We start from the raw sequence: 25,486 nt of genomic DNA, 5'->3' as shown, positions 1-25,486 counted from the left end.
TTTAAGTTCGTCCCAAGCTGAGGGTGGCCTAACTAGTGGCAAGCTTTAGTCCGTGCTTTTTTCTTTGGAGTCGCAATATTCAGCAATGTTTCTGAGTTCATAGCAATTTAAATGACATCGTTATTTTCTTACTTTTCTTGTATTGTTGTAGAATCGATGAATTTGTAAGTTTACATCACGGTCTACGTAATATTCGTAAAACTACATGAATGTACGATGCGTAGCGAGAAAACGCGTAAATCAAAATACACATATGTCGCCGGCCGGTAATTTTGTGTACGTGGTCAGTCTTCAAATAGACAGCACCATTTAAATACTCGTAGTTTGCTCCATTCAGCATGCAATGGGTGTACTTCTTGGAAGTGGCGTGTTTATCGTCGCGTCGATTGAATTTTTTCACTGATCAGTGTTGAGCTTTTTTTTGTTTACTTCACCGAGAAGTTATAACCTAGCAGTGAATGACAAACGCCATGTGCCTGTAGTTGTAGCTTCATTTCTCACGAATTTATACTGAATTTCTTATTCGATTTCTCAGTGTGCTTTATAGGGAAGAATATGAGTGAAACATCATGTTACGAAAAGTTCACAAATGCTTCGTTAACTTCAGAACTCCTCCCCTAGTGCAGTAATCTAGCTCCAATTATTTTAACTGTGTATAGAACACACTGGGGAAGTTTGAATAGAAAATTGTAAGAAATCCTGTATTTTATAGCATCCATTTGTTTTCTGCATGTGAGACAGATTTAGTTTTTGCACTAGTAGGAGAAGACTTATATAGGTAACTTTGTATTTCGTTTATGTAGGTGAACTAAAAAAAGGAAGTGCTTGGTTAATTGCAGAGTTGCACTCATAGCCTAATCAAAATGGCTATATTAATGAAAACCAGGGGCTTGCGAATGTCTGCACAAAAGCAGGAGACACTTCTAAAGTTGACTGTGTTATCTCTTGCAGCAATCCTATGTAAGTTCTTAAAATTAAAAAGTAAACAATGACCTAAGCATTTACATTATTACCGTTATTTCTATGTAAAATGTTTGATTGTAGCATTTGCAACAAGATTGTTCTCAGTCCTAAGATTTGAAAGTGTTATTCACGAATTCGATCCATATTTTAATTACCGCACAACAAAATATCTAGCTGAAAATGGATTTTATAGCTTCCACAATTGGTTTGATGATCGTGTTTGGTATCCTCTTGGCAGGATTATTGGAGGTATATTTTCTTCGTGTTACTTTATATTTGTTTCATTCTTTCAACATGTGATTGCTCATGTAACATTAATTTTCTGTAGGAACCATATATCCAGGATTAATGATAACTTCAGCAGCATTGTACCGTCTTTCATGGCTACTAAATATTACCTTAGATATACGTACTATATGTGTCTTCCTTGCTCCGCTATTTTCTAGTTTGACAACAATTATCACTTACTTGCTTACCAAAGAACTCAAGGTAAAAGATTCCTTAGAGATTGATCTCATTGTCACTGTACAATGTATCAAAGATATTTTATCCTGTTGTCTTTTCAGGATTCTGCTTCAGGATTGTTTGCAGCAGCTATGATAGCAATCGTTCCTGGGTATATATCGCGATCTGTAGCAGGGTCTTACGATAACGAGGGCATAGCTATTTTTTGTATGTTGTTTACATATTACATGTGGATAAAAGCAGTTAAAACAGGTGCAATCTGTTGGGCAACGTGCGCTGCTCTTGCATATTTTTATATGGTATCCTCTTGGGGAGGCTACGTATTTTTAATTAATCTCATTCCTTTACACGTGCTGACCTTAATGGTCACCGGCCGATTTTCCCATAGAATATACGTTGCATACAGTATTCTATATTGCTTAGGAACTATTTTATCTATGCAAATATCATTTGTCGGTTTTCAACCTGTTCAGAGCTCTGAACACATGCTTGTAAGTGTGACAAATGCATTAATTACGTCAGTGAATTATTTCTATAACTATGTTTATTCTTCATAGGCATTAGGGGTCTTTGGATTGTGTCAAATACACGCTCTAGTCGATTATTTACGCAGTAAAGTGTCGCAAGCTGACTTCGAAATACTGTTTCGTGGTCTTATTATCTCTGTTGTTACTATCTCATTCGTCTTGGGAATTATTTTAACTATCACAGGTACATACACAGACAATATTAACAATAATCATTCTTGTGGACTGCGAGAAACGTTCACACATCGCTTCGATTAATTTCAGGAAAAATATCCCCGTGGACTGGACGTTTTTATTCTCTTTTGGATCCATCGTACGCAAAAAATCATATACCAATAATTGCTTCTGTTTCTGAACATCAGCCAACATCATGGAGCTCCTTTTACTTTGATCTTCAGATCTTGGTATTCTTATTTCCTTCCGGATTATACTTCTGCTTCTCAAAATTAACGGACTCAAACATCTTCCTCATTTTGTATGGTGTTACAAGTTTATACTTCGCCGTGAGTACAGCGTAACTAAAAATTTACCTCAGGAGTAAGTTCACAGATATGTAAGCGCTTCTTAAAACCCCTAGGGTGTTATGGTTCGTCTGATGTTAGTTCTTGCCCCCGTAATGTGCATTTTGGGTGGTATCGGAGCCTCGTCCTTGCTCCTTACTTATATGAAGCAACTAGAAAGTGGAAAAGTCAGTGAAAAAAAATCGAAGAAGTTCGAAAATCATTATGTATTCAGGAGCGAGGTAATTGTACTTACGTTCAACCTGAGAAGTAGTAATTGAACTCGTGAAACAAATACTCTAGGAATTAACTTTCATTTTTAGGTCGCCACATTATTCATAATAGTAATGTGTGTTCTGTTTCTTTCGTACACCTTCCACTGTACTTGGGTTACAGCGGAAGCCTATAGCTCACCTAGCATTGTATTATCTGCACGTTCTCCTGACGGTGGTCGAATGATCTTCGACGATTTCCGAGAGGCGTATTATTGGCTACGCATGAACACACCTGAAGTAATTTACGTCATAAATAATTTTGATATTTAACAATCTTGATTCTTACCTCGGTTTCTATGAAAACAATTTTTTCTTGAATGTAGAACGCCAAAGTAATGTCTTGGTGGGATTATGGGTACCAAATTACTGCAATGGCAAATCGGACAATTTTAGTAGACAATAACACATGGAACAATACTCACATATCAAGAGTCGGTCAAGCAATGGCGAGTTCCGAGGAAAAAGCATACGAAATAATGAGAGAGCTTGACGTTAATTACGTTCTTGTCATTTTTGGGGGACTTACAGGCTATTCGTCAGATGGTATGTCTAAGTAAAATGAATTTGATGTTCCTTAAATATGGGAAGAAGTGAAGTTCGATGTGAAATTAATTTTAGACATAAACAAGTTCCTATGGATGGTACGCATTGGCGGAAGCACAGAGAAGGGTAAATCTATAACAGAATGGGATTATTATAACTCTGCAGGAGAATTTAGAGTGGATAAAGAGGGTTCTCCAATTTTGCTCAATTGTCTTATGTACAAAATGTGTTATTACAGATTTGGTCAAGTGTATACGGAAGGGGGTGAGTTTATCAGTTTTCATCAGCATATTAAATATTAAAGTTTCTTCTCAATAAACGCTCTAACTTAATAATTGAATAGGTAAGCCTTCAGGGTACGATAGGGTGAGAAACATGGAAATCGGTAACAAAGACTTTGAGCTAGATATGCTAGAAGAAGCTTACACGACGGAGCATTGGCTTGTTCGAATTTATAAAGTGAAAGATCTGAGAAACAGAGGAAATTAAAAAATATGGACTAATAAAAAAAGAAGTAGTACTATTACAACTCTGTAAACTATGTCATAATCACATTCGCTTATAAGTTTTATAATTGTCTGAGATATCAACGTGGCACTAAATGCAGAATTACATATTTCCATAAACATCAACATAATAAAAACTTTCGTAAAAGGTATGCTTTAACCCTATCATGAACATCACTTGTGTAAATGTAATTCTTGATTTACATAATAATTAAATTTTGAAAGCACATGTATTCACTTTAATACTGTCTGTAAGAAGAATACGCTGATACTTATAACTTAAGGAATGTCTAAAGTACAATTACAACTGAAAGTTTATTATAATTATCCTTGTAATTGCAAATGGTTCTTGTTTAATCAGGAAGTGCATAAGGAGTAAGTTATTCTTCTTATGGTTTGGGGAAGATTTACTTTATAATAAGATAGTTATCGTTTAGGTAGAAAACAAATTTAGATTAAAAGAAGTTAGTTTATTTTGCAGCCAAAATGTTGCAACGAGAAGTCCGAGAACTGCCATATATATTAATGGAGTTAGTACGGAAACTATATAAAACATCTAATTTTCATCTCGAGTTATAGTTACACATAATATTCTTCCATCTTTCAAATCAATTTCAGATTTTTAAATACTTAAAATTATGAATTTTTTTATACTTTTATACTCTCTTCATTTGTTTTACTTAGATTTAAAAAATGTAACTATAACGGGGAACTTTGTACTCATGTATTAAAGCTATACGATGTGTCTTATCATTTGTATTTTCTAGAACTGAATATCCACAATTATTATTAATTTTATAAACATATACGAACATATGTGATTCCAGGTGAGCGTAAAAATAAGTGTGAATGAGCAGCATTTGTTTTTACACATATATTTTATTTGATATATTTAACACATTGTAAAAGCCTTAAATCTTAAGGATTAAGACACGTTTAAACAATAAATGTCTTTTATTTCAGAAATATTCATTCATTTAAGCTAATACGAATTATGGTTGTTTATACAATCGCCTTAGTAGTCTTTATCTTATTAATATCATTAATTTAAGAAACATAGGAATGAAAACGTTCGCTTAAATAATACATTTATTAATTGGTGCATAATAAAATTTTGCTTGCAGTTTCGTTTGATTATCCTCTAATAGACCAAAGAGGATCTAGCTGACTTAAAGGATCGATTACTTCTTCTTTAGTCTTCTCTTGTATTGACGTCGAAATTGAGTGTCCTGTACTACTCGTCGAAGCTTTCTGTCGATCTAAAATCACATCCAAAGTTATTGAATTATCTTAAATATTAGAATTTAACATAAAGTACCTTGTTCAACATCAGAGCGCTGAGCATTAATGCCAAGACTTTGAAGGAAATCATCAGAAGGATGCATTTTTCTCGACGTTTTATCTCTGTTTCCTTTGAACCCTTCGAAATTTTCGAACGTCGATCGAGTGGATGACAAAATACCACCTGAAATTAGAAAAATATAATTTATCCTGACTTTGAAATCACCATGAAATTATATAACAATGCTTACGTTTCATCAAGATATCTTGAGCATGATATAATACCAGCTGATACGCAAACAGTAAGGATTCTTTATTTACAACTTGTTTACGACACTTCAAAAGACCTTTGAATACAAGAGGTACATCAACTATTCCGCATCCAGCGCGTATATGGCATACTGTTGCTGCTGCTACTAGGAACAAGCTGCTCAATGCTCCACCATCCAAACAATGTACCACTATTGGCTTCGAACAATGTCTCAGTGCTTGTTCTGTCATTACGTCTGTTGAAAATGTAAGCAGTGCACCAGGGCTACTAGGAAAACCACTGAAAAATTAATATATAAAGTAAGTAAAAACAAATGATTGTACACTAGCATTATCTTGTTTAAAAAACTTACTTGGAAGGCCATGTAACAAATTGCATATGTATAACAGTCTTTTCTGATTTCTTTTTAGTATCATATATCGATATAACTCTTTGAACGTAAGACACGTGGTTCGTTCTCTTCTTCAGCGAAATTTTAAAATTACCAATACTTAGAATATCTTCCTCGTTTATCGGCCAATATATTTCTCCGCTTAACTAACAAACAAAAAAGATATAGAGATTGATATTGGCTCTAGAGCCAATCAGTATATAAAATGTAACTACCTGCACATCTGACGCTAAACATGCTACTATCTCGCTTTCTTGTTCCCATATCATCATCCAGAATGCCTCCAAGTTGGCTGGCAATGGTGCCTGCGTAATGATGAATGATGTAGGTATCCACTGTGTGATTTCCATTATGTGGGAAGCATTGATATAATTTGGAATATCTGTCGACGATATTTGTACCCTTGTTGTGTCGTAAGGGATGCATTCCATTACTCTGTTCTCAGAAGAATGAGCCAGTGCTACTGTACACGATTGCTTTCCACTTTCCCTTTCCTGGAATTAGACTAGATTTTATAAGAATGTTATGAATAAGGTACAACTTCATATCACAATGGCTCGAATTATCTTACTTCGAATTCTTGAACTTCCTTCCATTTTATGTCGAGATTAGTTGCTCCACTCAGTGTCTTAACAAGCAGACTGTCTACAAATTTCTCATATTTCTCAACTTCGCTAATGAATTTCTGTAGTGCTACCGGATTCCCCAGAGGATCTTTCTTTGGCTGTACGTCGTTGTACCACGTATCCCATACAATTTGTAAATCTTCATTCTCTGTTTTATCTTCGGAACTAACAGTCTCAGAATTCGTTTGTTCACTGTGTTTCGCCTTTTCCGTACTGGTACTGTCACTGTCGCTTTTTGTTGTAGGTTCTTCTTGCGTTTGAGACTTTTGCAAAGGGCATACTTCTGGTACTAAGGGTGCATGATTTATCGTAACGTCAAGATCAGAAAGCAAATCCACGTTAGACTTTTCTGATTTCGTTGAAGATTTAACAGGGTTTGCACTTGTTGTTGTACTTGTCCCATTGTTAGCAGCTTGCATGTATGTTTGATTATAATTGGTGTAGTTCTCATTCTTACCTGTAGATACTAAAAAATAAAATATAAATAGTAGTAATATGGTAAATCTGCTTCAATATCTAAGATACTTACCTTGATTTTGTATTTGAAGACCATACTGCGTACTGTAATAAATTTCACTTGAACTCTGCGATTGATAAGGCTGCCCTGAATACTGTGAAGACGGAGTCTGACTAACCATGGAATTATTGCTAGCATTTGTGTATCTTGATTTACTTTCTTGTGGGGGATAAGCATTATTTTCACCAGTGCAAGCTTGTGATGTGAATTCAGGTGGTTGCTGCGTTACTTCCAGAGGTTGTGTAGTTTGAATATTATTAGAATTGTATTCATAACACTGATTAGTAGAATTATACGTGTAACCCATTTGTCCATTGGATGGTTCTGTCATTGTACTATTCATCTCGCTTCCTTGTATATAATTGTATCCCTGATTATAGGTATGAGGATAATTAGTGTATCCAGAATATTGTGGGTACTGATACGCCTGAGAATAACTCTGAACAGACGATTTCGCGTGGCTCTGAATCATTTCTGTATTAGCAGGGCAATCGGTATACGTATATGTACTGCACGTTTCTGTGGACAACATAGTTTGTGGATACGAGGCACCAGTGCCATGCTGCAAGCTTTGATAAGTACTAGGATAACTTAAAGCAGCGTCATTGATGGGCACCCGCGCCCCATACGAGTACGATTTATCTGCATAAATCTGTTTACTCTGTTCTGTACTATTCTGCTGTGGATACTGAACCATATTCGAGCCAGGCAAATTTGCAGAGTACGAAGCAGGCACCTCGTTTACTGGAGCAGCTAAAGAAGGAGCGGGATGAATAGACTGAGGGACATTCGCATTTATGTACTGCGTTGGTATATACGGTGTATACGCTGCAGCAGCTGCAGACATATCTTGCATCGATGCGGTTTGCTGCGTATGCGGATCAGGTACATTATAGTACATCTTGTTATCATAATTTTGAGAACCTGGAGCTTCGTTTTGACCGAGTTGAGAGTGAGCATAATTCTGCATTTGGGGACTATCGGTTGGTACCACGTGAGGATTTCTAATACTTTGAGTAGCGTCCTGTGGAACAAATTTCTGTTGATGTCCTGTCGATTCAGGCATATAGTGTTGCGCTTGTTGATCCACAATAGTGTATGGCTGGGGTTGAACATCTATCGTCTTGCTGACTGCATTTGGTGCAGGTACAGTCGGCTGAGACACTGCTGGGATATCCGATGGTACTTCTCGGATTTCAGTCTTAACTATATTTCCAGGGTTTTCTATGTTAGGAGGATATTGTTGTGCGATGTTATATCCAGCGTAATCCATCATGGGTTGTTGATACGTTTCATATTGCAACGTGTTGGTAGGAAGATTGTATTGTAACGGAGTAGTGATGGAGTATTTGTGTTGTCCATCCAAGGTACCAGAGAACTGACCATTGGATGTGAAAGAATTCACTGGATATTGTATTGTGGTATTTGTTATGGCCGTCGTCGCACCTGTTACAGGCATCTGCTGATAAGTACTTGCAACATCCGAGTTATTTATTTGCATATAATTGTGATTCAGAGTGGCGCTCATGACAGAATTTTCGTTGTACGCGCTTGCATCGTAAGGGTACTGTAAATTTGTCTTGTAGTTTGTGTAGGACGTAGGATAATACTGCTGCACAGGTTTTGCAGACGGTACTGTCTCTGAGACAGAAATACCAGCAGGATGAAGTACAGTTTTGTCTATCGTCTCACCTGTGTACGTTTTCGCTGTTGCATCCATTTGGTATGACCTACCTTGACCTTTGTATGTATTATAATATTGATTCTGCACATTTTCCTGTCTGTTGTTCAAGTAGTCCTTCAATTTAAGACCACTGCCAGATCGATAACGAGTCTGATCATAAACAGCAGACGCTATAGTATCGACTTTATCCTGCGAGTTTTTATTATCCTGCGCAAGAATATGCTCACGCTCCTCTTCCTGCACTTTGCAAGTGCTCTTCACTCTTTGAAGTAGCTTCGATACATTTATTTCCAATTTTCTATAGAATTCCAGACCTTTGCTCGACTTGGCTAGTAAATCCTCGTAAGCATCGTAAGACGCAATCAAAGAGGAAATAATATGTTCTCGACGTTTTAATATCTCTTCGACTCCCTTGCGCACATTAGCAGTTTGAGCATACGCATCTGTTAAAGCTGCCAAGATATTGTCTTGCGCGGTAAGATTTTGTTCTATTAAAGTTACCTGCAATAACGAATCCCTTTTTTAATTAGTAGCTTGTTTTGATTAATAATTGTATGGTGTGATGTATAATTACTGACAAGAGTTTGATGTTTACTGAGTTGATCGGCAAATAAGCGATCCAGTGGTCCAGAATCAGACGTCGCAGTGACTAACAAACGCGTCAGATCATCTTGCGTTATCGAGTCTCGTAATTTTGTGTGCAATTCGCTTCTTTGCCTACGCATCTCGTCTACTTTGTTTAGAATGCGTTTCAGTTCCTTCGTGTGCATTCGTTCCAGTTCAATTGCGGTGTGCGACTTTTCGCTGTTTTGTTCTGCATGAAATAAGATTTTTTGATATAGGGAAAAATGCACATTTTATTGTTTATGATGGAAGATCGTGATATACCTGATAAGTATGCAGACGGTGAAGGTATGTGTGCAATAAGATCGGCAAGCGGTTGAGCGAGTATTTTCAAATTTTTTACATGCATCGTTATTGCTTTATGCAAAGCATGATTACTCTCCAGTGCTTTGTTGTGAGCTTCTTCATATTTTTTAGCCTCTCTGGTCAAATCAGTCGCCACTATCGATGGCGGCCTCTTTCCAACTGCGTCTTGATATTCTTTCTCCCTGTAAAATTAAAATTGTTGAATTTTCTGTGCCATTTTCTTTAATTAATTATTTAAATAATTAATATCTAACTTCAATTCTTCGTCTAGAAGAAGTTTCTTAATTTCCTTTAATATTTTCTCTACATCTTGGCTAGTGTCGGATAATTTTCCCATTATATCAGTTAAATCTTGAATGACGTGTTGTTTTGCATTCAATGCCGCGCATCTTTCCACTAATTCATCGGGAAGAGGCAAACGCTCCCATTCCGTTGTTTGGACATCAGGATCCCAGAAACTCATATGCTCTAGTTTTAAAGATGCCAAGTACGTATTAAGGTTTTGATCTTTTTCTTCAATTTTACTACCAACAGAGCGTAATATCTTCGCTTTTTCTTCAGAATACAAAGAACTTGCTTCGTGTACTTTCATTGGCACTAATCTGTATTAAACACAGAGACACAATTAAATTGTATCTTCAAATAAAAAGATTCACAGTATAACTTACCTAGCAAAGATATCAGGACCTGAAACTTCAGGATCATTTATGCTAAAAGATATCCCTTTGACTAACGAGGCGCCTTTTACTATAGGTAGGATTTCTTTCTCGGGCACTTCTTCATGGTATATAAATTCATTCTCATTTTTAGCTGCCTTCCGTTTTCCTTCTATCACATCATTCGTAAACGTGAGTGCTTCTTCTACACTAGTTTTCTCTTCCGATGCTCCCGTTATCGAGCCCTTCGCATTTGCGTAAATTAACTGAGCTTCATTTAGAGAAGCCAATGCAACGTTATAAAATGCTACTCTCTCTCCCATTTTTCTTTGCTCCTCAGCAGCCAAGCCTTGATATAAATGCGTAACAGCTGAATGATAAGCTTTCTTGAACTTCACATACCGCTTCCAACTCTGAGAAAGTAAGGGTTTAAGCTTAGTGTACCATAAATTGTGAAAAAATTAACTTGATACAGTACCTTGTATATTTTAGTGCCAACTGTATCTGATATAGTTCCGTCCTCGCTTCCACCTTGTTCCAGTGTTGTTAAAGCCAGTGTAAAATAATCCACTATTTGCCTTGCGACTTTTGCTACATGATACATATATCTTGTAGAATGATACATAAGAGCAGACAATTAAAGCCACAAAAATTGAATGTATATGTGCAATTTTCAATTCTTCAGTACTCACCTACAATTGTTGGTTTACGATTATCAAGCATACTCTTTTCTAATATACATTCCTGGGCTTGAGCTAAGCAAAGTTGATGCATGAAGGTCATTAATTCCGGTGCTAAATCTACACCAGACGGCTGTGGATAACTATTCTTCAAATGTTCGAAGGCCCATGCTGCACACTGAAAATGAGCACAAGCCATCTTCATGCCGTCAGTTGATGTCCTTTCTGTCCGTGCTCCCAATTGTGTATGCATAGATCCGATATTATACAAAATGGAAATTATCTCAAAGCGTATATTTGCCAATGAACAGACCATATTTGCATATGTGTCTCTCCTGTTTAAATTAAAGTATATAAATTATGAATCTGAAAATAATGTAGTAATTTCATTAGTTGGGAGCTCTGAATGTTTTTCAAAGCTCCTTTTACCATGTGAATGTAACCGCTGCTGCACCATCTTTCCCCATTGGGAACCTGCTTTGGAGGAAATGTAACTGGCAGTAATATTTCTTCAGTAATAAACATCCAGCCATATCAACCGGTGGCCGTATAGCCATTGCACGTAAACTTTCCAATTGATGTATTTCATTTGTATAGGACTCTGCATCTTCATTGTAAAAATCACGTATGTACTGAAAATTACCAGATCAGATTGTTTATGATTTGATTGAACTGGATTAATAAATCATAAAATAGCAAAAACTAATGAAAAATAACCGTTGCAAAAGAAATTTGGAATTAACGATCCTTAACGTACTAGATCAATTTCGTACTGTCAATAATTTGTACCTGCTTCAATTTTGGTCCAAAGGTAGTCGGTTCGGGGCTAACTTTTAATTGAAAAGATATCATCGGCAACCTCGGCACTGCTTCCATTGTAAACTATTTTCTGAATTGTTATCTTTTCAAAGGTTTTGAATATTGACAGTCGATCATCTGTCAAACTCGTAGAAAGTAGATTTTCTTCACGGAATATTCATCCTTATCACGTAGTACACATGCATACACACACACACGCACACACACTTGCATACACTTCTCAGGAGGATGTGTCGCCTTTGGGCAGACACTCATATAAAAACGTTACCTTTTCATCCAATGTTTCTTCACTAATATCCCAATATTTTTCTAACTTAATAAAGAAAAGTTTTCGAAAATCACAAACAGAACAATAATAAAGACTGTTACATACATTTACATACATAATATGTTAAAATATAAAGCAGTATTAAATAACTTTGTGAACCAGCCAAATTGCTTAATCGTGAGTTCCAGTAGAATAAACCAATGGTTGATGATTTTCTGTGGGAAAGAATAATTAGAAATTGGAGGGTACGCGATGATACATACTCCGCTTGTTTGTTTCCTCATGGTTCGAAGATTAAACGCTGTGAATAACGAGCGTGAAATAAACAACGAGCTTTGGAAATATACTTGTTAGATTTATCAGTTCCGATTACTGAAACGAGTAGCGCGTGAGGTGTAATTTATTATTGTGAGCGTGGGCTTCGTTCTGTGTTCGTTGGAACTATGCATGGAAAGAAGTAATGTACATTTACTCGTAACATGTCAGAAAGCAGGCTTGACATGGATATTGACAATCAAAGCGAGGACGGAGAAATAAAAAAAAGCCCTTCGAAGGATATGGACGAGTTTAGGTAACGATTAATATATCTGATCTCAGTCATAACCTTCAAACTATAAGAGCAAAGTATTAAGTTGCTACATAAGTTCTGTACATCTACAAGTGTGGTTCCTTTTTATTTTGCCTTTTTGTCGAAATGTAAAGGTTAGTTTGAGATTTTTAAATATAATGTATAGCATTTGACCTTCATATTGAAAAGTAATGTGATGGGTAGAACTTGGGGAGCACCCTAATATTCGTATACCTTTTAGAACAGTCTAACAAATAGTAATATTTAAATATTCCCTCTCCTGAATTCTGGTATATGGAACACAATATATATTTCCAAGATTAATTAAACTGGCAAATATTTTTGTTTCGTTTAGTTTATCGTATTGAGCATTTAAGCATTAGTCGTTTTGAGAAGAAGTATACTTGAAGCTTTTCAGAGGAAGATGGCGGGGATACCGCAGATTCTTTGGACATAAAACCACCGCAGGCTGTTGTCCGGCATCACAAATCTAATTCGTCTAGACAAAGGGAGAAACACGGGGACAGAAGGGACCGTAGAGAAGAGAAGGAACGAAAGTCTAGACACCACGATCGTGGAGAAGAAAGACACAGAGATAAGCACAGACACCGTAGGCATGGAGTGGATCTCTTAGATAGATCAGACCGCTCTGAGGGCTCTAAGAGGGACCGAGAGAGAATGGAAAGGCTAGAAAGATTAGAGAGTCATAGGGACAGAGAATCTAGACACGATAGGAAAGAGAGGAGCACAGGGGATAGAGTTTTAGAGGATTTGAGAGAAAGATTACTAGATAAGAGAAGGGAGAGGCGAGAAGATTCGCGAGATATTCGAGATTATAAAGCAGAAACTCGCAGAGAGATTCGTTTGGACGATTCACGTGACTTTCGCGAATCGCGCGAACGCAGGGAAATTCGAATGGAGGAGATGCGAGAAAGACGCGAGATTCGCACGATTGGAGACGACGTTAGGGAGCGTCGTGAAATTCGTATGGAGGAACACAGACACATGAGAGTGATGGAGGAACAGTACTCCGAAACGGAGCTCCTGGAGCGACCAGAAAGAAGCGAGAAGCGACACAAGAGATCCCACAAGCATGATAGAATTCGCGACAGGGATAGAGAGAAAGCGGAACGAGAGAAAGAGCATAGAGAAAAACAGTTGCGCGAAGCGATGGAAATTGTAACAGACGAGCCCGATGAAATAGAAATCAATGAAATACCGATACAGCCGAAAGATCCAAAGGAGATGGCCGAACAAGAACTCAGGAAAGAAAGATTATTAGAGGCTGAGAGAGAAATGGCGAGAAGGAAGGAAGTGTCCAGGATAGAATTGGAAGCAAGGCGAATGAAAAGAGGGGAAAAGCGACCTCTAAGTCCTGATAACAATCAAGACCCATCTATCGTAGAGCTATCAGATGAGAGCACCAGTCCTATTCATTCAGATGAAGTTCGTTCCAAATCTCTAGAGTAAGATTTCATTCTATAACGAAGATAAAATAGTTCAGTAAATTAAATGTAAGCAAATATTAATCAAATGAATAATATAGGTCCAGGCATTCCTCAGATGGCCAAAGAAGTGTGCGTGAAAGGTCTTCGGACAGACATTCTTCAGATTCGTCTGAATCCAGCAGCGAGGACGATGATGAATCCAATGATTCAAATAAAGGTTCTAATGCTGATTCGAACGATGGTTCCGATTACAATAATCCGAGTCCATTATCCGTCGATCGATTAGCCAAGTCTGATCATTCTGATGGAGGATCACCTGGACACGTCGACTCGAATGGCGCATCCAAGAATGCAGAGGAAGAAGAAAAGAAAGTGGAAGAGCCTGAACTGCCTCCATATTTACCAGCTATTCAGGGTGAATAATCCAGCTCTTGTTGTATCATATTTTTAAATTGTACAATAAATGTTCTTTTTATTTTAAAGGTTGCAGAAGCGTGGAAGAATTCCAGTGTTTAAATCGCATTGAAGAAGGCACATATGGTGTCGTTTATAGGGCTCGTGATAAACGTACAGACGAAATCGTTGCCCTGAAGCGGCTGAAAATGGAAAAAGAAAAAGAAGGCTTCCCGATCACCAGTCTCAGAGAGATCAATACTTTATTAAAGGCACAGCATCCGAATATAGTTACTGTTCGCGAGATAGTTGTCGGCAGTAACATGGACAAAATATTTATCGTGATGGATTACGTGGAACATGATCTCAAGTCGTTGATGGAGACGATGAAGCAAAAGAAACAGGTTTTCATACCAGGTAAACAATGAATAACCAAAGCAGTGTGATCAAGAGAAGAAGCAAAATATAAATAGAAAAATTCTTTCCGCAGGAGAAGTCAAGTGTCTCATGCAACAGTTGCTACGAGCAGTCGCACATTTGCACGACAATTGGATCCTCCATCGTGACTTAAAAACGTCGAATTTGTTGCTAAGTCATCGGGGCATCTTGAAGGTTGGTGATTTTGGTTTAGCACGAGAATACGGTTCTCCATTGAGACAATATACTCCGATTGTTGTAACACTTTGGTACAGAGCTCCTGAGTTACTATTGGGTGGGAAAGAATATAGTACTCCAATTGATATGTGGTCTGTAGGGTAAGAGGAAATACTTCAACATCACTGAAACTCGTCCTCTCATCTTTTTACTTTACCATCAACAGAAACTCTTCCCTTTCAGATGCATCTTCGCAGAGTTACTAAGAATGGAGGCGCTGTTTCCAGGTAAATCCGAGATCGACCAGCTGAACAGAATATTTAAAGAGTTAGGGACGCCAAACGATCGGATATGGCCAGGATACAGTAAACTGCCGATGGTGCAGAAAATACCATTCGCTCATTATCCTGTGAACAATTTGAGGCAACGTTTCTCTTTATCGCTGTCGGACTTAGGCATTGAAATGTTAAACAAGTATGCCTTTATTCGTTGAGCAACAGTTTATAAAAGAGGTAGATATTTTTTTAACCAAAGAAACTGGTTGCAGGTTCCTCACTTATGACCCACAGCAACGAATAACCGCCGAGGATGCGTTGAAGCACGGTTATTTCACGGAAGCACCTTTACCGATCGATCCACAGATGTTCCCCACGTGGCCAGCCAAGTCAGAGCTAGGCGTTCGAACAGCCAATGCTTCTCCAAAACCACCGAGCGGTGGGAAGGAGTACAAACAGCTAGGAGATAACGATGACGCCGACTTGAACAATTCTGGTTTCCACATGGGTCTCACGGAAAGTGGGAGGCAACCACCTGTCGGCGGTGGTTTTCATTTAAAGTTCTAATTTTCTATAAAGCGTTCAGTGTGAATCGGTATAAGAGTGACTTTGTGTTTTTTTACGAAATAAACTTTGTACATAAATTTGGATTATAACGCGAGAAGTGCGTACGCGATTAAAGGGTGGCGCGAGTTGAACGCAGAAAGATTCCATTTCATGTTAATTTCGGTTCATAACCTTTTTCAGAAGTTACTTAAGCGAGGAATATTTGTCAATTTGTACTCTCCATTTTATTTCAGTAGAGTACAGGAAACGATTAATACTTGCTACAGCTACGAAAGGAGTGAGGGGTTTAAGAATGAAAATCAACGTAAACGTACTTTTCTACGTTTATTATTGAATTCAATACGTCACAACTCATCGGGCGATTGTTTAAGATGTACATGATAAATAAAGCAGAGATTCGTTAACATTGAAATGTATGAATTACAATAATGTTCTCAAGAATGATTCATCCGAGAACGTTTATTTTCCAGCGTTATTCATGTTCTTCGGCAAACCCAGCAGCGAGTTTATGAGTTCGGAGTTGCGTTTGGGATGGTACAGGCGCAGTGGTAACAACAATAGTCTAGCAAGCTGCATTTCGCTGTCCTGAAATTATCATTTTCTTTATGAAACTTAATCCTACGTTCATTGAAAATCTTTAGAATTAACGTAAGCTTTCATTTTACCGTTATTCATTACTATTTTACATATATCACATTACCAGTCCTCTGCCATACGGGAAGTTCATTCCTACAAGATTTCTTTCAGAGTCCTCGATCGTTCCCAGCGTCTCGTATATGATTCCCAGCATCATTATCAAGATGATCGTGCACTTCATCGAAGTCATCTCGTGTTCCTGAAACCAATAAGGCAGGAGACAGTAAATTCCTATTCCATAAATTCTCTTTAATCACACTGTAGTTAAAGAATGCATGTAGATTATATAAAAACAGTTTCATGAGATTGTCTACTTACTGTTTCCGTTTAGCGGAGTACTGTGAATGCAGCAATTGTTTCTGGTGGACGTGCAAGATCTGTATGCCCCAACATCCAGCAAGGTAGACACTTTTATACACCCCATCGTACTCGTGGGGGTTGAAATCTGTTCGCGGCAGATGCATCTGTAAACGACAGTTGTCTCCTTCGAAGAGATACCGAAGAAATTCTCCCTTCGTTCCGTTTTTTTCTCCCCAGTTACGTAAACTCGATCGACTCTTAGCTGATCGAGTACTTCCTACAAGATTCGTAAACTATAAAAGTAGAGCAGCTTAAGAATAATTTGCTAGACGGAGACAAAGCGTTCAATTTCACTATTTAATACAATTTCTAGAGGATTATTAGTCTCTTCATGAATAATCTTCTAAAGAAACCAAAGATCCGATTAACACATTGTTGACGAGGGACATGAATCAGCTTTTCCATTTTTAGAACGCTGAGGACTAAAGACGTGAATCGGCGTCTTTCATTGTTTAATGAAAGATTTCGTTTAATTAAATATTTACACTATTTTGAGTAGGTGTGCACGCGTATTGGACAAATTCTCCAGAAAATGTGAAGGAACCAAGGGAAGATCACGTACTTCACAGTACAGTGAATTCTTACGTGTTACATGTTCATCTAGGGGTCGCTCAGGAACATATATCGTATACAGGGTAGACAATTCTCGCCTCCATTGAACTGGAGCTAATTCCAGGGTGAATTTCAACCCCCTCAAGTAGTGAACATAACAATGAACGCGTAACGAATAAAATCTGGCGAGCAGAATGTAACAAAAGTTTCCTGCATACTATCATTTCTGTCGCTCGGTTCATCGACACATATTCTATTGTTGCGTATCAAAGTCGAGCGAGGACTTAGAGTTCGCCAGAACTGTTCGTGCAATCGGTAATGCTCGCTCTTTCGCGGTTGCGTCGTGCCTTATCTACGTTTACGGCACACCACTCTCAAGTTAATGACACGATAATGAGAATGCATCCAATTTATGCACGCATTTGCATTCTGGGGATACGTAGCGGCTTTCAGGTGTCTTCAGCTTTACGAGTGTTTACAATGTGTTTTACCTTTTGCTCGTTAGCGATATTTCAACGATAATCGGCCGGCCTTCTGAACTGCATTGTCGATTTGTTATGCTCGCGTATCCGCGTTGAAGGAACTCGGGGAAAGTTACGTTAATTCTTGTGTATATCGAGCGGAGATGCCCACAAAGAATAAACTTAGAGTTTGTAAAATTACTTAGAGGATCTACGTCGACTCTAAGTTCATAATCTAACGCTGATTCAGTAGACTGTGAATCTTTATGGAAAATTTCAATTTTCGAAGATGTACAGAATTCATACAATGCGCAAAACTATAATTGGGCAAAATATCGAAAGTTAAATACGCTTTATAGTATTTGGAGGAAGAAATAAATCTCTAATTAGTCTGAACTTTGATTCTAATTATGAAAACAGGAATTTTCGTAAACATCCGCAGTCTACTGAATCACTAAAAAAGGCAGAGACCTCGAGGCATGTCTGTAGTGTTATTTGGATGTTACTAAATGCTTTACTGAAGCCTTTAAATAGAAATTGGAATAGTTTTTAGTTACTCAAGAAGTAGAGGAATTTTGTCAAACGACTCAATAGCTAAAGTAAAGCTCCCTGGATCATCGTATTCACGAACTATAATTGTACTTTTTACAATTTCTTTCACTTCAGATATTTGGCTTGCTATCAGAAACACGACTTCTTAATTACGTGTCCTCTAAGTCCCCTCGAAAAGCAAGTTCGCTGGCATCCGAATCTCGATAAAAGGAAGACGATTGACGAGGAGTACGCAGAGCGCTTAAAAGTTCAGATAAGTTGCCCAACAAATCCGTAATCGTTTTTAATGCGATCTACCAGGAAAATACCTCTAATAATTAAAGGAATTGTATTTATTCATGAGACGCCTACGCGAAGATGCAGAACGGTACATGGTGGAAATAGGTTTCTATATCCGTGGAGCGGGGACCAACAAAGGACGAAAGAAAAGAGCAAGAGAAGATGAAAAAGAAACGAAAATATTCGATGGGAAGAGGAAGAAGAAGAAAAAGAAAAAGAAAGAGGGGGAAAGAAGCTTAGGGAGTCCTCCTGAAGTCCATACGCGATAATCGAAATCTTGGTGTCCCGGGATGGGCTCGGGTCACTAACCAGCAACCAGAAAGTTGGCCCAAGACTGGTGTCGTGTCCTTGATTCGGTCTTAAGACCCTTCGAACCCAAACCCGACGTAGCGTCTTGTCGATCATGTCGCGAACACTCGGTTTCGTCGACACCCGAGCACTTTCCTTTATGTAAACTTGTCATTGAATATGTCGTTGGTTGTCACGAGCAAAGCGACACTCAAGGAACCAACCGCTTATTCACCTCTCCCCGCCTTTTCCGTCGATTCTCGATTTTCAAACGGCTTTCATGACGCGACCGTGGCTACGAATTAATTCACTGTTTACGTAATCGAATGACAGCTTCGATTCCTTCCCTTGTATCTAATTTTAATCGAGGACCATCGGCTTTCCCAAAAAATCCGACGACTTTCCAAGGTGTGTGTAAATAATGGGCGCGTCCCATTCTGAAACACCGAAAACCAACAGCTTGGACTGTCGAATTATCTATTGCCACTGTGTTAATAGCTTTCTCGTGTATCATCCTTGCTGTAACATATTAATCGGATGATCTAAAACGCTTAGCGATGGTGCACTAATGGGACAATGTGTCTTAGTCAGATTGGGTCAAGGATTCCTGTGAAGAGCAATTCTGTGAAAATAGATTACGAATTTTGAGTAGCAATAAGGAAAGGATACGTGGGACGACGTTTTGGAGCTAGTTTTCTATTCACATCCAAATATGAGGACATGTTTGTCGTATGGAGATATGCAAACTTTGATGAGGTACAGAGACTTGCCAAAATTTTTTTCTGGGATGCCGTTTGCTGCAGCATAAAGTTGGATCCTTCCTCTGTAATTTAAAAAAAAGAGCAAGTCTCTGCGATTTTTTTTCGCAAAGTTACAGTACTTCAAAGTTACCTCGTGCACAGCGGGTAGTACCAATGCTGGTGGTATATGACAGAGGTGCAAGGGTCACTTTAATGTGCTGTAACTTTGCGAAAAAAAATCGCAGCGACTTGCTCTTTTTTTTAAATTAAAGGGGAAGGGTCATACTTTATGCAGCTGCAAACGGCATTACTGAAAAAAATTTTGGTAAGTCGCTGTACCTCGTCAAAGTTTGCATATTTCAGTACGACAAACATGTCCTCAAATTTGAGAAGTTGCAATAATAGAGATACATTAAACTTAAAATCGAGACATAGTGTCTTAAAGTAAAGATTTCAGGCTTCAATTTAAAAGAAAAATTATGATCCTACGATCATTTTTCGCGGAGTTATCGTCACTCGAAGTTGACCAATTTTTGCCTACAATTTTTTCGTGTCATAATTTTTTTGAGTGGTATATTTTGCGAATTTTTTCTATAATTTTAATCAGAATATTATCATAAAGTAGTGAAATATGACTCTATATGTAAATAAGTTACGACTCGTTGAGGGTGATATAGTCTTACATAAATCCAAAGTAATTTATCTACTTCTGAGTCAAACCTGTAAAGAGTATCACATAAGGATTAGAGTGAATCTCCTGCTCTTATACAATTTGTCACGCGTCTGATAGTTAAGACGCTTATTAGATGAAAAAAACTTGATTATACATTCTGATTCGTAATGGAGGCGCCTTTGATTGGTTCCACAGTATGAAAAACATCTACAACTTGTATGGAGAGACATTGGACTTCCCGATGCCAATGAACCTTTCAAAGATCGCGTCAATAATCTGCTCTGGCGAAAGGAACTCATTGCCTAAACTGGATTTCAAGAACGATTGGAGGAACGAAAGACAATTAATTGTAGCATCAGCATTCTGGGCAAATTTGAATACTGGTTCTGTGTTAACACTCCGTCTCCAGCCAGATTACTTCTTTGTTTCTTATCGTGGACGCATTTATGAAGAACAATTGAAGTAAGTATTTATTCTTACAATTGAAGTAAGTATTCACTCATTCAAAAAAATGTTTGAAACAGTGAAACGTATCTTCTGTATTTCCAGTACACAAACAAGTCGATAAATCGACCATTCGTAAGTTCAAGGCGAATCATCGACGTCCCCTAAAGTGTCTTATTTTTAGGAATCCAGTGGTTCCTGAATATCTGGTCGCCACCACGATCGACCCTCAAATTCTTCAATGGTACAAGTCCCCCTAACTTCGACCCTGCATTTCCGCTCTTTTTTCTCGTTGAGCTGTAAACCCAGCAAGGGGGTTCGAAGATTCGCCTCGCGATTCTGGATATCTTCGAAGACAACATTGCGTGAAAGGTAACAAGAATGTTCCATGGCTCTCTGTTTTTCTATTCCCCAGAAAAGTTTATGACTTTGACTCTTCTGAAGCATAGTTTACGAGTCTCTGAAATGGTACATTTGCGCAGAGATAGATGGAAGCCCTCGGGCGAATGGTACTTGGGATTGAAGCTGCATCCAGGCAACTAATCAAAAGAAGAGTGGGATTCGTGATTGTTCTACGTCTCCTTCAAGGTGATCTTGCTTAGTTTATTCGAAATATTGTCTGCCTGTGACATGAAACGCTAAGTAGAGGGGCTGGCTCGACAAGGAGAGATCTGTGTTTAGTTTCTTCTGTATTCTAATGACCAAGGATCGTCTCTACCGATTACTTCTTGTACAATGTTAGCTCTTTGCTGTCTGAGTTACAGCTAGGCTGTCACTTGGCTAATTTCAGCAGTGTTTCGTTATGTGATTAATAGGGGAACAGATTTATAGTATAGACAATTGACACAGATTAATCTCCTCTTCTTACTCCTTGCACTGACCTCGTCAGTGTTGCAGCAAGGACGAAAAAAAATAGAAATCAAGAATGTAGTAGATAAAATAAGTCAAAACAAAGTTTTTTGGTCACTAATACTATTGTTTATTTACAAACATAAATCCTTGGAAAAAAATACAAAGAGTTTGTGCATAGTTTTTTATTCAAATCTCAATTAGGAATATTTGAAGAAGCTACACAAATTTTTTCACATTCTTTAGACACATTTACCCTCCAAGAAACATATCAGATACAAATGGCCCCCGTTCACAGAGTAGGGTAACCAAAAAAGACGTCCTGCACCTAATTACTCTTATTCTTCAACTATTATTCCATCTCAAAGCACGCGTGTCTCTAAACTCCTCTATCATTTCAGCTCCCATTGAGACCTCACGGACAAACGCAAACCGATCGAGGGTGAGCAACTGCGCATTAACCCTTGTGTACCAGAGGCTGACTGGTTCGATAAATCAGCGCACTCGTTACGACTGTCTCCACCGAAGGCTTCTCCAAATGAATTTATCGAAGGAAAATACGGGAAAGGTACCAGGGGTCAAGACCGCAGAGTAAAAGAGGATCGAACACTGGGAACGTCCAACGTCGGCAGAGTGGTCGCTAGAAATGGCGGGGCTGGGCGGCTTGGAAGGTGTCCGGGTGCACGGGTGCAGGATCACGCACACAAAAGATCAGCTTTTAAAATGTCGCCACGAGGTGTATCAGACTCAGGGGAATTAGTGTACGTACACGGTGTGTTCTCGTGGTCAAGGACGGTGGAGACAGGGTCTGTAGGGTGCGGGTCGAGGGGTCCCAGGCGATGGAGTAGGTATATATGGGCGTCCTCGCGCGTTCGGAATACCAGATTCATGCAAGTTAGCCCTCCCCGCGAGGCGGGTGGTGTGTGCTTTTAAAAATTCATCACGGACCTCCTGGCCATACGAGGCGGCAGCAGGAGGAGGAGAAGTGTCCAGAGGTGGCCGATCACAGGCTTCTCAATCATCGGTCAGTGCAGTCTGACCAGGTGCCATTGACGCTTCGGTGGATTGACTATTCCTCAACCAAGACAATTGGACACGCTCTGAGGGAGAACGTCCATCCGCTTCTTGTTTCGGACTAAGGTTCGTCCTATCGATATCCAGACGATTCTCGGCGAGTCTTGGTGTCGTTTCTGCTTGCGAGTTTTTTTTTCCTCGCGGTGCTTCAGGGAACAGAATTTTTGTGTTTTAATATTGTTCGCTGGCTTGGATTCTGAATTCTTCTCTGATTTTCTATGGTGAGTAGATTGCGGATATTTGTGCAAAATGTTATATTTATAAGCACAGTTAGAAAAAAACATTTTTGCAAATGTATGGTATATGGACTCTGTGCTTTCTTGCTTATTAAAATTCCCCATAAATGCATAATAATCCGCAATCTACTTATCACAGTTTGTCTTCATAATAAACAATTCATACACTGATACACCATATTGCTTTTTTTTAAGGATCTCAAATCTTAAATATCTCGATAAAAGGAAAAGGGGCCTTACACTGTCTATCATTATATTGCCTGTTTTTTTTTATGAAAACAGTGTAATTACTAGTGGCAGGAAGAAAAGTCGACTTACACTGTTTTCCTGTAAAAAAAACGGCCCATATAATGATAGATCAGTGTAAATCCATTTTTTCTTCTGTCCCGATATTTAATCTCTTAAACCTTAAAAAAAAAACACTTCCATAAAAAGCAGTTTATACTCTACATTATCCTCATTTATCGACAGATTCATTTACATAAGACTCACCATAAGGAACACGCAAATGTTTACTCATCGATCATCGAACGAGATTAAGATTCATATTTACTCTCTCCGTGAGCGCTGTTAATTGCCGCGTTCCCGATCAAGATCTCGCCTCGACGCGGCCGACATTCATCGCCACTGGAACACACTTGTTACCGATAAGATATAGAGCCGAAAGACAATGCAACGATCAAGGGGCTTTCTGCTTGGTCATTAATTCAGGCATGTTAAGATAATCTCGTACTGTTTTCATTTTACGCGCTGAACTTCCTCGAGCAAACGATGGCACGAGTGTCGAACGAGATTGCGAACGTTATCGGAAATAGCGATCGAGAGGAGCGTGCCATTCAGACATTGTCCTCCGTCGGACCTCCGCCTCCACCTACGAGCCTCGCATTTTGAACGGCGGAACACCACCGACAGAGGATCCGAACAGTGGTCTTTGTCCTCGAGTGAATCAGCGCGGGCGACCGTATGAATTTCGATTTCGTGACTCTATTGTGCGATCGCGAGGTACCATCCGAGTCGAGGCACGCGGGTGCCAAGGTTTCGAGTTCTAGGCAAATTCCAAGGGAACGTCTTCCTTGAAAGAACACTGCGAGTTTGTTTGCTCATCTCTTTTCTCCTTTTCTTGGCTCGTTCTCAGGAGGTTTGGAGTTTACTCTGCGCCGCCGAGAAAGAAAAAGAAATTCGCCAATGGCTCTGTCAACGGGGACTGATTTAACCCTGAGAAGGTCGACGAAGTTACACAATAGCTAACATTGCCATTGATGGGCGAGGCGAATTTGAAGTCTGCGTTCTTCTTTTTTAAGTAGTCTCGCGTTTAAGGATCCCTGTGAAGGATTTGAGAATGATTCTTTAAGTTGCTTTGAAGAGATAGATTCAAATGTGAACAGAAAATTTGAGAAGCCTCTTACGTAAAGAAACTCGCTATAATTTTACTCTCAAACTCAAATGGTAGCTTTAAGTAGACCTAATTTGAACAAATGTGATCTTTTCGAAGCGGTCAGGCGTTGAAGACTTTCTGTAAAGGATTTTTTAAGAATAATTGTAGGTTGTTCTGAAGACTCAAACGTAGGAGTGGTCACAAAATTCGTGGATACTCAAGACGAAGTATCATAAAAAGAACCTTCAGGTGGACATGTCGCAGTAATGTCGGTCATTTCTTCAGCAATGGCGCGCAACTGGTCATTATTATGATTGAACTTGGCCGAGCCCAATTATCGAAGGCCGAGGCTCTCGTCATGCCGAGCACACCTTGTTCTATATTTTTCTTTTCCGGTGCACGCGTGTTCAGATTGCAGGACAGGTTTGGTGGGTCGCGTGCACACACTCACACGTTCGCGAAATCGCAGATCCACGCGATGCAGCTCGGCCTGTCGACTGCATCCCGTCAGAGAATTAATCACCGGTTCGCCTGACACCCCCATCACCTGCTATCATTTAATTCTGCGTGAAACAGTTGTATGTACTTGTCGGGGAGTTTTGTTGTCGCGTTTAATTGAGATCTTATTGCAACAACTGGGGTCGGCTGATACCTGGCCTTTTAAACGTCGAATTATCGACATCTCCATTGATATTATTTAAAGAGGCACTTTGGCGTAAACGATCATCTGCGGATTAAGAGGAAGGGATTATTGAATGTACAAACAGTTTAGCTGCTGTATGATCGCTTATTAGAGTAAATAATCCTTAAATGAATCCCTTCGATGCGAGCCGAAGGTTTCTGTAATACATCTTTTAAATTTCTGATCACCTGGTGGGGATGATCATTACTTAATTTTTTTAAATTATGTCTATTTAAAGCTATCATATTCCCAGATTTTCCGTCTGCTGCTCAATTTGACTCTCCAGAGTAACGTACAAGGAATTGTCCTCTCAAAAATGTATGCCAGAGGGAACACCTTTTCCTTATAAATAATATCGAGTTACAGGGAACATAGCAGCGTGGTTATACTAAGGGACTCTCAGTATTACATACCAATGACGAACTTGACCCTCGAGCTGCACTCTCGAGTAAACACGCCTCCTCAATGAATCAAGTTTCTTTAAGAAAATGTAATTAATCTTCTCTGTCCCTTACCTCCGCAGTTTCCTCCAAAGTAA

General features: G+C 38.8%; 4 protein-coding genes across 5 annotated transcripts; 2 read left to right on the top strand and 2 right to left on the bottom strand.

Moving 5' to 3' along the window:
- The first annotated feature begins 76 nt into the window (after positions 1-76).
- On the top strand, positions 77-4,008 carry Stt3a (catalytic subunit 3A of the oligosaccharyltransferase complex). 2 transcript variants are annotated; one of them, XM_076388158.1, is made up of 13 exons: positions 77-276; positions 804-960; positions 1,045-1,212; positions 1,292-1,452; positions 1,530-1,919; positions 1,986-2,139; positions 2,220-2,458; positions 2,533-2,697; positions 2,779-2,967; positions 3,054-3,273; positions 3,349-3,399; positions 3,512-3,537; positions 3,617-4,008. In XM_076388158.1, the coding sequence occupies exons 2-13, from the start codon at positions 864-866 to the stop codon at positions 3,641-3,643; spliced, it is 1,887 nt and encodes a 628-aa protein (XP_076244273.1). In that variant the 5' UTR covers positions 77-276; positions 804-863; the 3' UTR covers positions 3,644-4,008. The 2 variants fall into 2 exon arrangements, with proteins under 2 accessions (XP_076244273.1, XP_076244272.1); XM_076388157.1 differs by having other exon boundaries at positions 3,349-3,537.
- Positions 4,009-4,850: 842 nt separating this feature from the next.
- On the bottom strand, positions 4,851-11,792 carry Mop (tyrosine-protein phosphatase non-receptor type protein myopic). The gene is made up of 15 exons (XM_076388155.1): positions 11,605-11,792; positions 11,245-11,447; positions 10,828-11,150; positions 10,614-10,726; positions 10,148-10,548; positions 9,734-10,081; positions 9,438-9,661; positions 9,128-9,363; positions 6,878-9,050; positions 6,294-6,814; positions 5,938-6,216; positions 5,684-5,868; positions 5,312-5,610; positions 5,098-5,244; positions 4,851-5,038 (listed from the first exon to the last, which is right to left on the bottom strand). Exons 1-15 carry the CDS (start codon positions 11,689-11,691, stop codon positions 4,914-4,916), a joined length of 5,664 nt encoding a protein of 1,887 aa, XP_076244270.1. The 5' UTR covers positions 11,692-11,792; the 3' UTR covers positions 4,851-4,913.
- Positions 11,793-12,156: 364 nt separating this feature from the next.
- On the top strand, positions 12,157-15,758 carry Pitslre (cyclin dependent kinase 11B pitslre). The gene is made up of 7 exons (XM_076388156.1): positions 12,157-12,473; positions 12,881-13,936; positions 14,017-14,333; positions 14,402-14,728; positions 14,802-15,066; positions 15,149-15,379; positions 15,453-15,758. The coding sequence occupies exons 1-7, from the start codon at positions 12,382-12,384 to the stop codon at positions 15,745-15,747; spliced, it is 2,583 nt and encodes an 860-aa protein (XP_076244271.1). The 5' UTR covers positions 12,157-12,381; the 3' UTR covers positions 15,748-15,758.
- Positions 15,759-16,052: 294 nt separating this feature from the next.
- On the bottom strand, positions 16,053-16,781 carry Pdf (Pigment-dispersing factor). The gene is made up of 3 exons (XM_076388160.1): positions 16,702-16,781; positions 16,448-16,582; positions 16,053-16,332 (listed from the first exon to the last, which is right to left on the bottom strand). Exons 2-3 carry the CDS (start codon positions 16,571-16,573, stop codon positions 16,207-16,209), a joined length of 252 nt encoding a protein of 83 aa, XP_076244275.1. The 5' UTR covers positions 16,574-16,582; positions 16,702-16,781; the 3' UTR covers positions 16,053-16,206.
- Between the last annotated feature and the right edge of the window lie 8,705 nt (positions 16,782-25,486).

Source organism: Calliopsis andreniformis, chromosome 10, assembly GCF_051401765.1.
Source record: "Calliopsis andreniformis isolate RMS-2024a chromosome 10, iyCalAndr_principal, whole genome shotgun sequence".
In the NCBI taxonomy this organism is placed as follows: Eukaryota; Metazoa; Arthropoda; class Insecta; order Hymenoptera; family Andrenidae; genus Calliopsis; species Calliopsis andreniformis.
The sequence above is the reverse complement of the archived record's forward strand: the minus strand, read 5'-3'. Positions and strand labels throughout refer to the sequence as shown.

Excerpts from the sequence above, each read along its gene's own strand:
- Stt3a (XM_076388157.1), top strand. The coding sequence starts at position 864 with ATGGCTATATTAATGAAAACCAGGGGCTTGCGAATGTCTGCACAAAAG. Across the intron at positions 1,453-1,529 it reads TGCTTACCAAAGAACTCAAG|GATTCTGCTTCAGGATTGTT; the intron begins GTAAAAGATTCC and ends TTGTCTTTTCAG. Across the intron at positions 2,968-3,053 it reads TACGCATGAACACACCTGAA|AACGCCAAAGTAATGTCTTG; the intron begins GTAATTTACGTC and ends TCTTGAATGTAG.
- Mop (XM_076388155.1), bottom strand. The coding sequence starts at position 11,691 with ATGGAAGCAGTGCCGAGGTTGCCGATGATATCTTTTCAATTAAAAGTT. Across the intron at positions 10,082-10,147 it reads GGTCCTGATATCTTTGCTAG|ATTAGTGCCAATGAAAGTAC; the intron begins GTAAGTTATACT and ends TGTTTAATACAG. Across the intron at positions 5,039-5,097 it reads GCGCTCTGATGTTGAACAAG|ATCGACAGAAAGCTTCGACG; the intron begins GTACTTTATGTT and ends ATGTGATTTTAG.
- Pitslre (XM_076388156.1), top strand. The coding sequence starts at position 12,382 with ATGTCAGAAAGCAGGCTTGACATGGATATTGACAATCAAAGCGAGGAC. Across the intron at positions 12,474-12,880 it reads AAGGATATGGACGAGTTTAG|CTTTTCAGAGGAAGATGGCG; the intron begins GTAACGATTAAT and ends GTATACTTGAAG. Across the intron at positions 15,380-15,452 it reads GGCATTGAAATGTTAAACAA|GTTCCTCACTTATGACCCAC; the intron begins GTATGCCTTTAT and ends AACTGGTTGCAG.
- Pdf (XM_076388160.1), bottom strand. The coding sequence starts at position 16,573 with ATGACTTCGATGAAGTGCACGATCATCTTGATAATGATGCTGGGAATC. Across the intron at positions 16,333-16,447 it reads TCCCGTATGGCAGAGGACTG|GACAGCGAAATGCAGCTTGC; the intron begins GTAATGTGATAT and ends TGATAATTTCAG.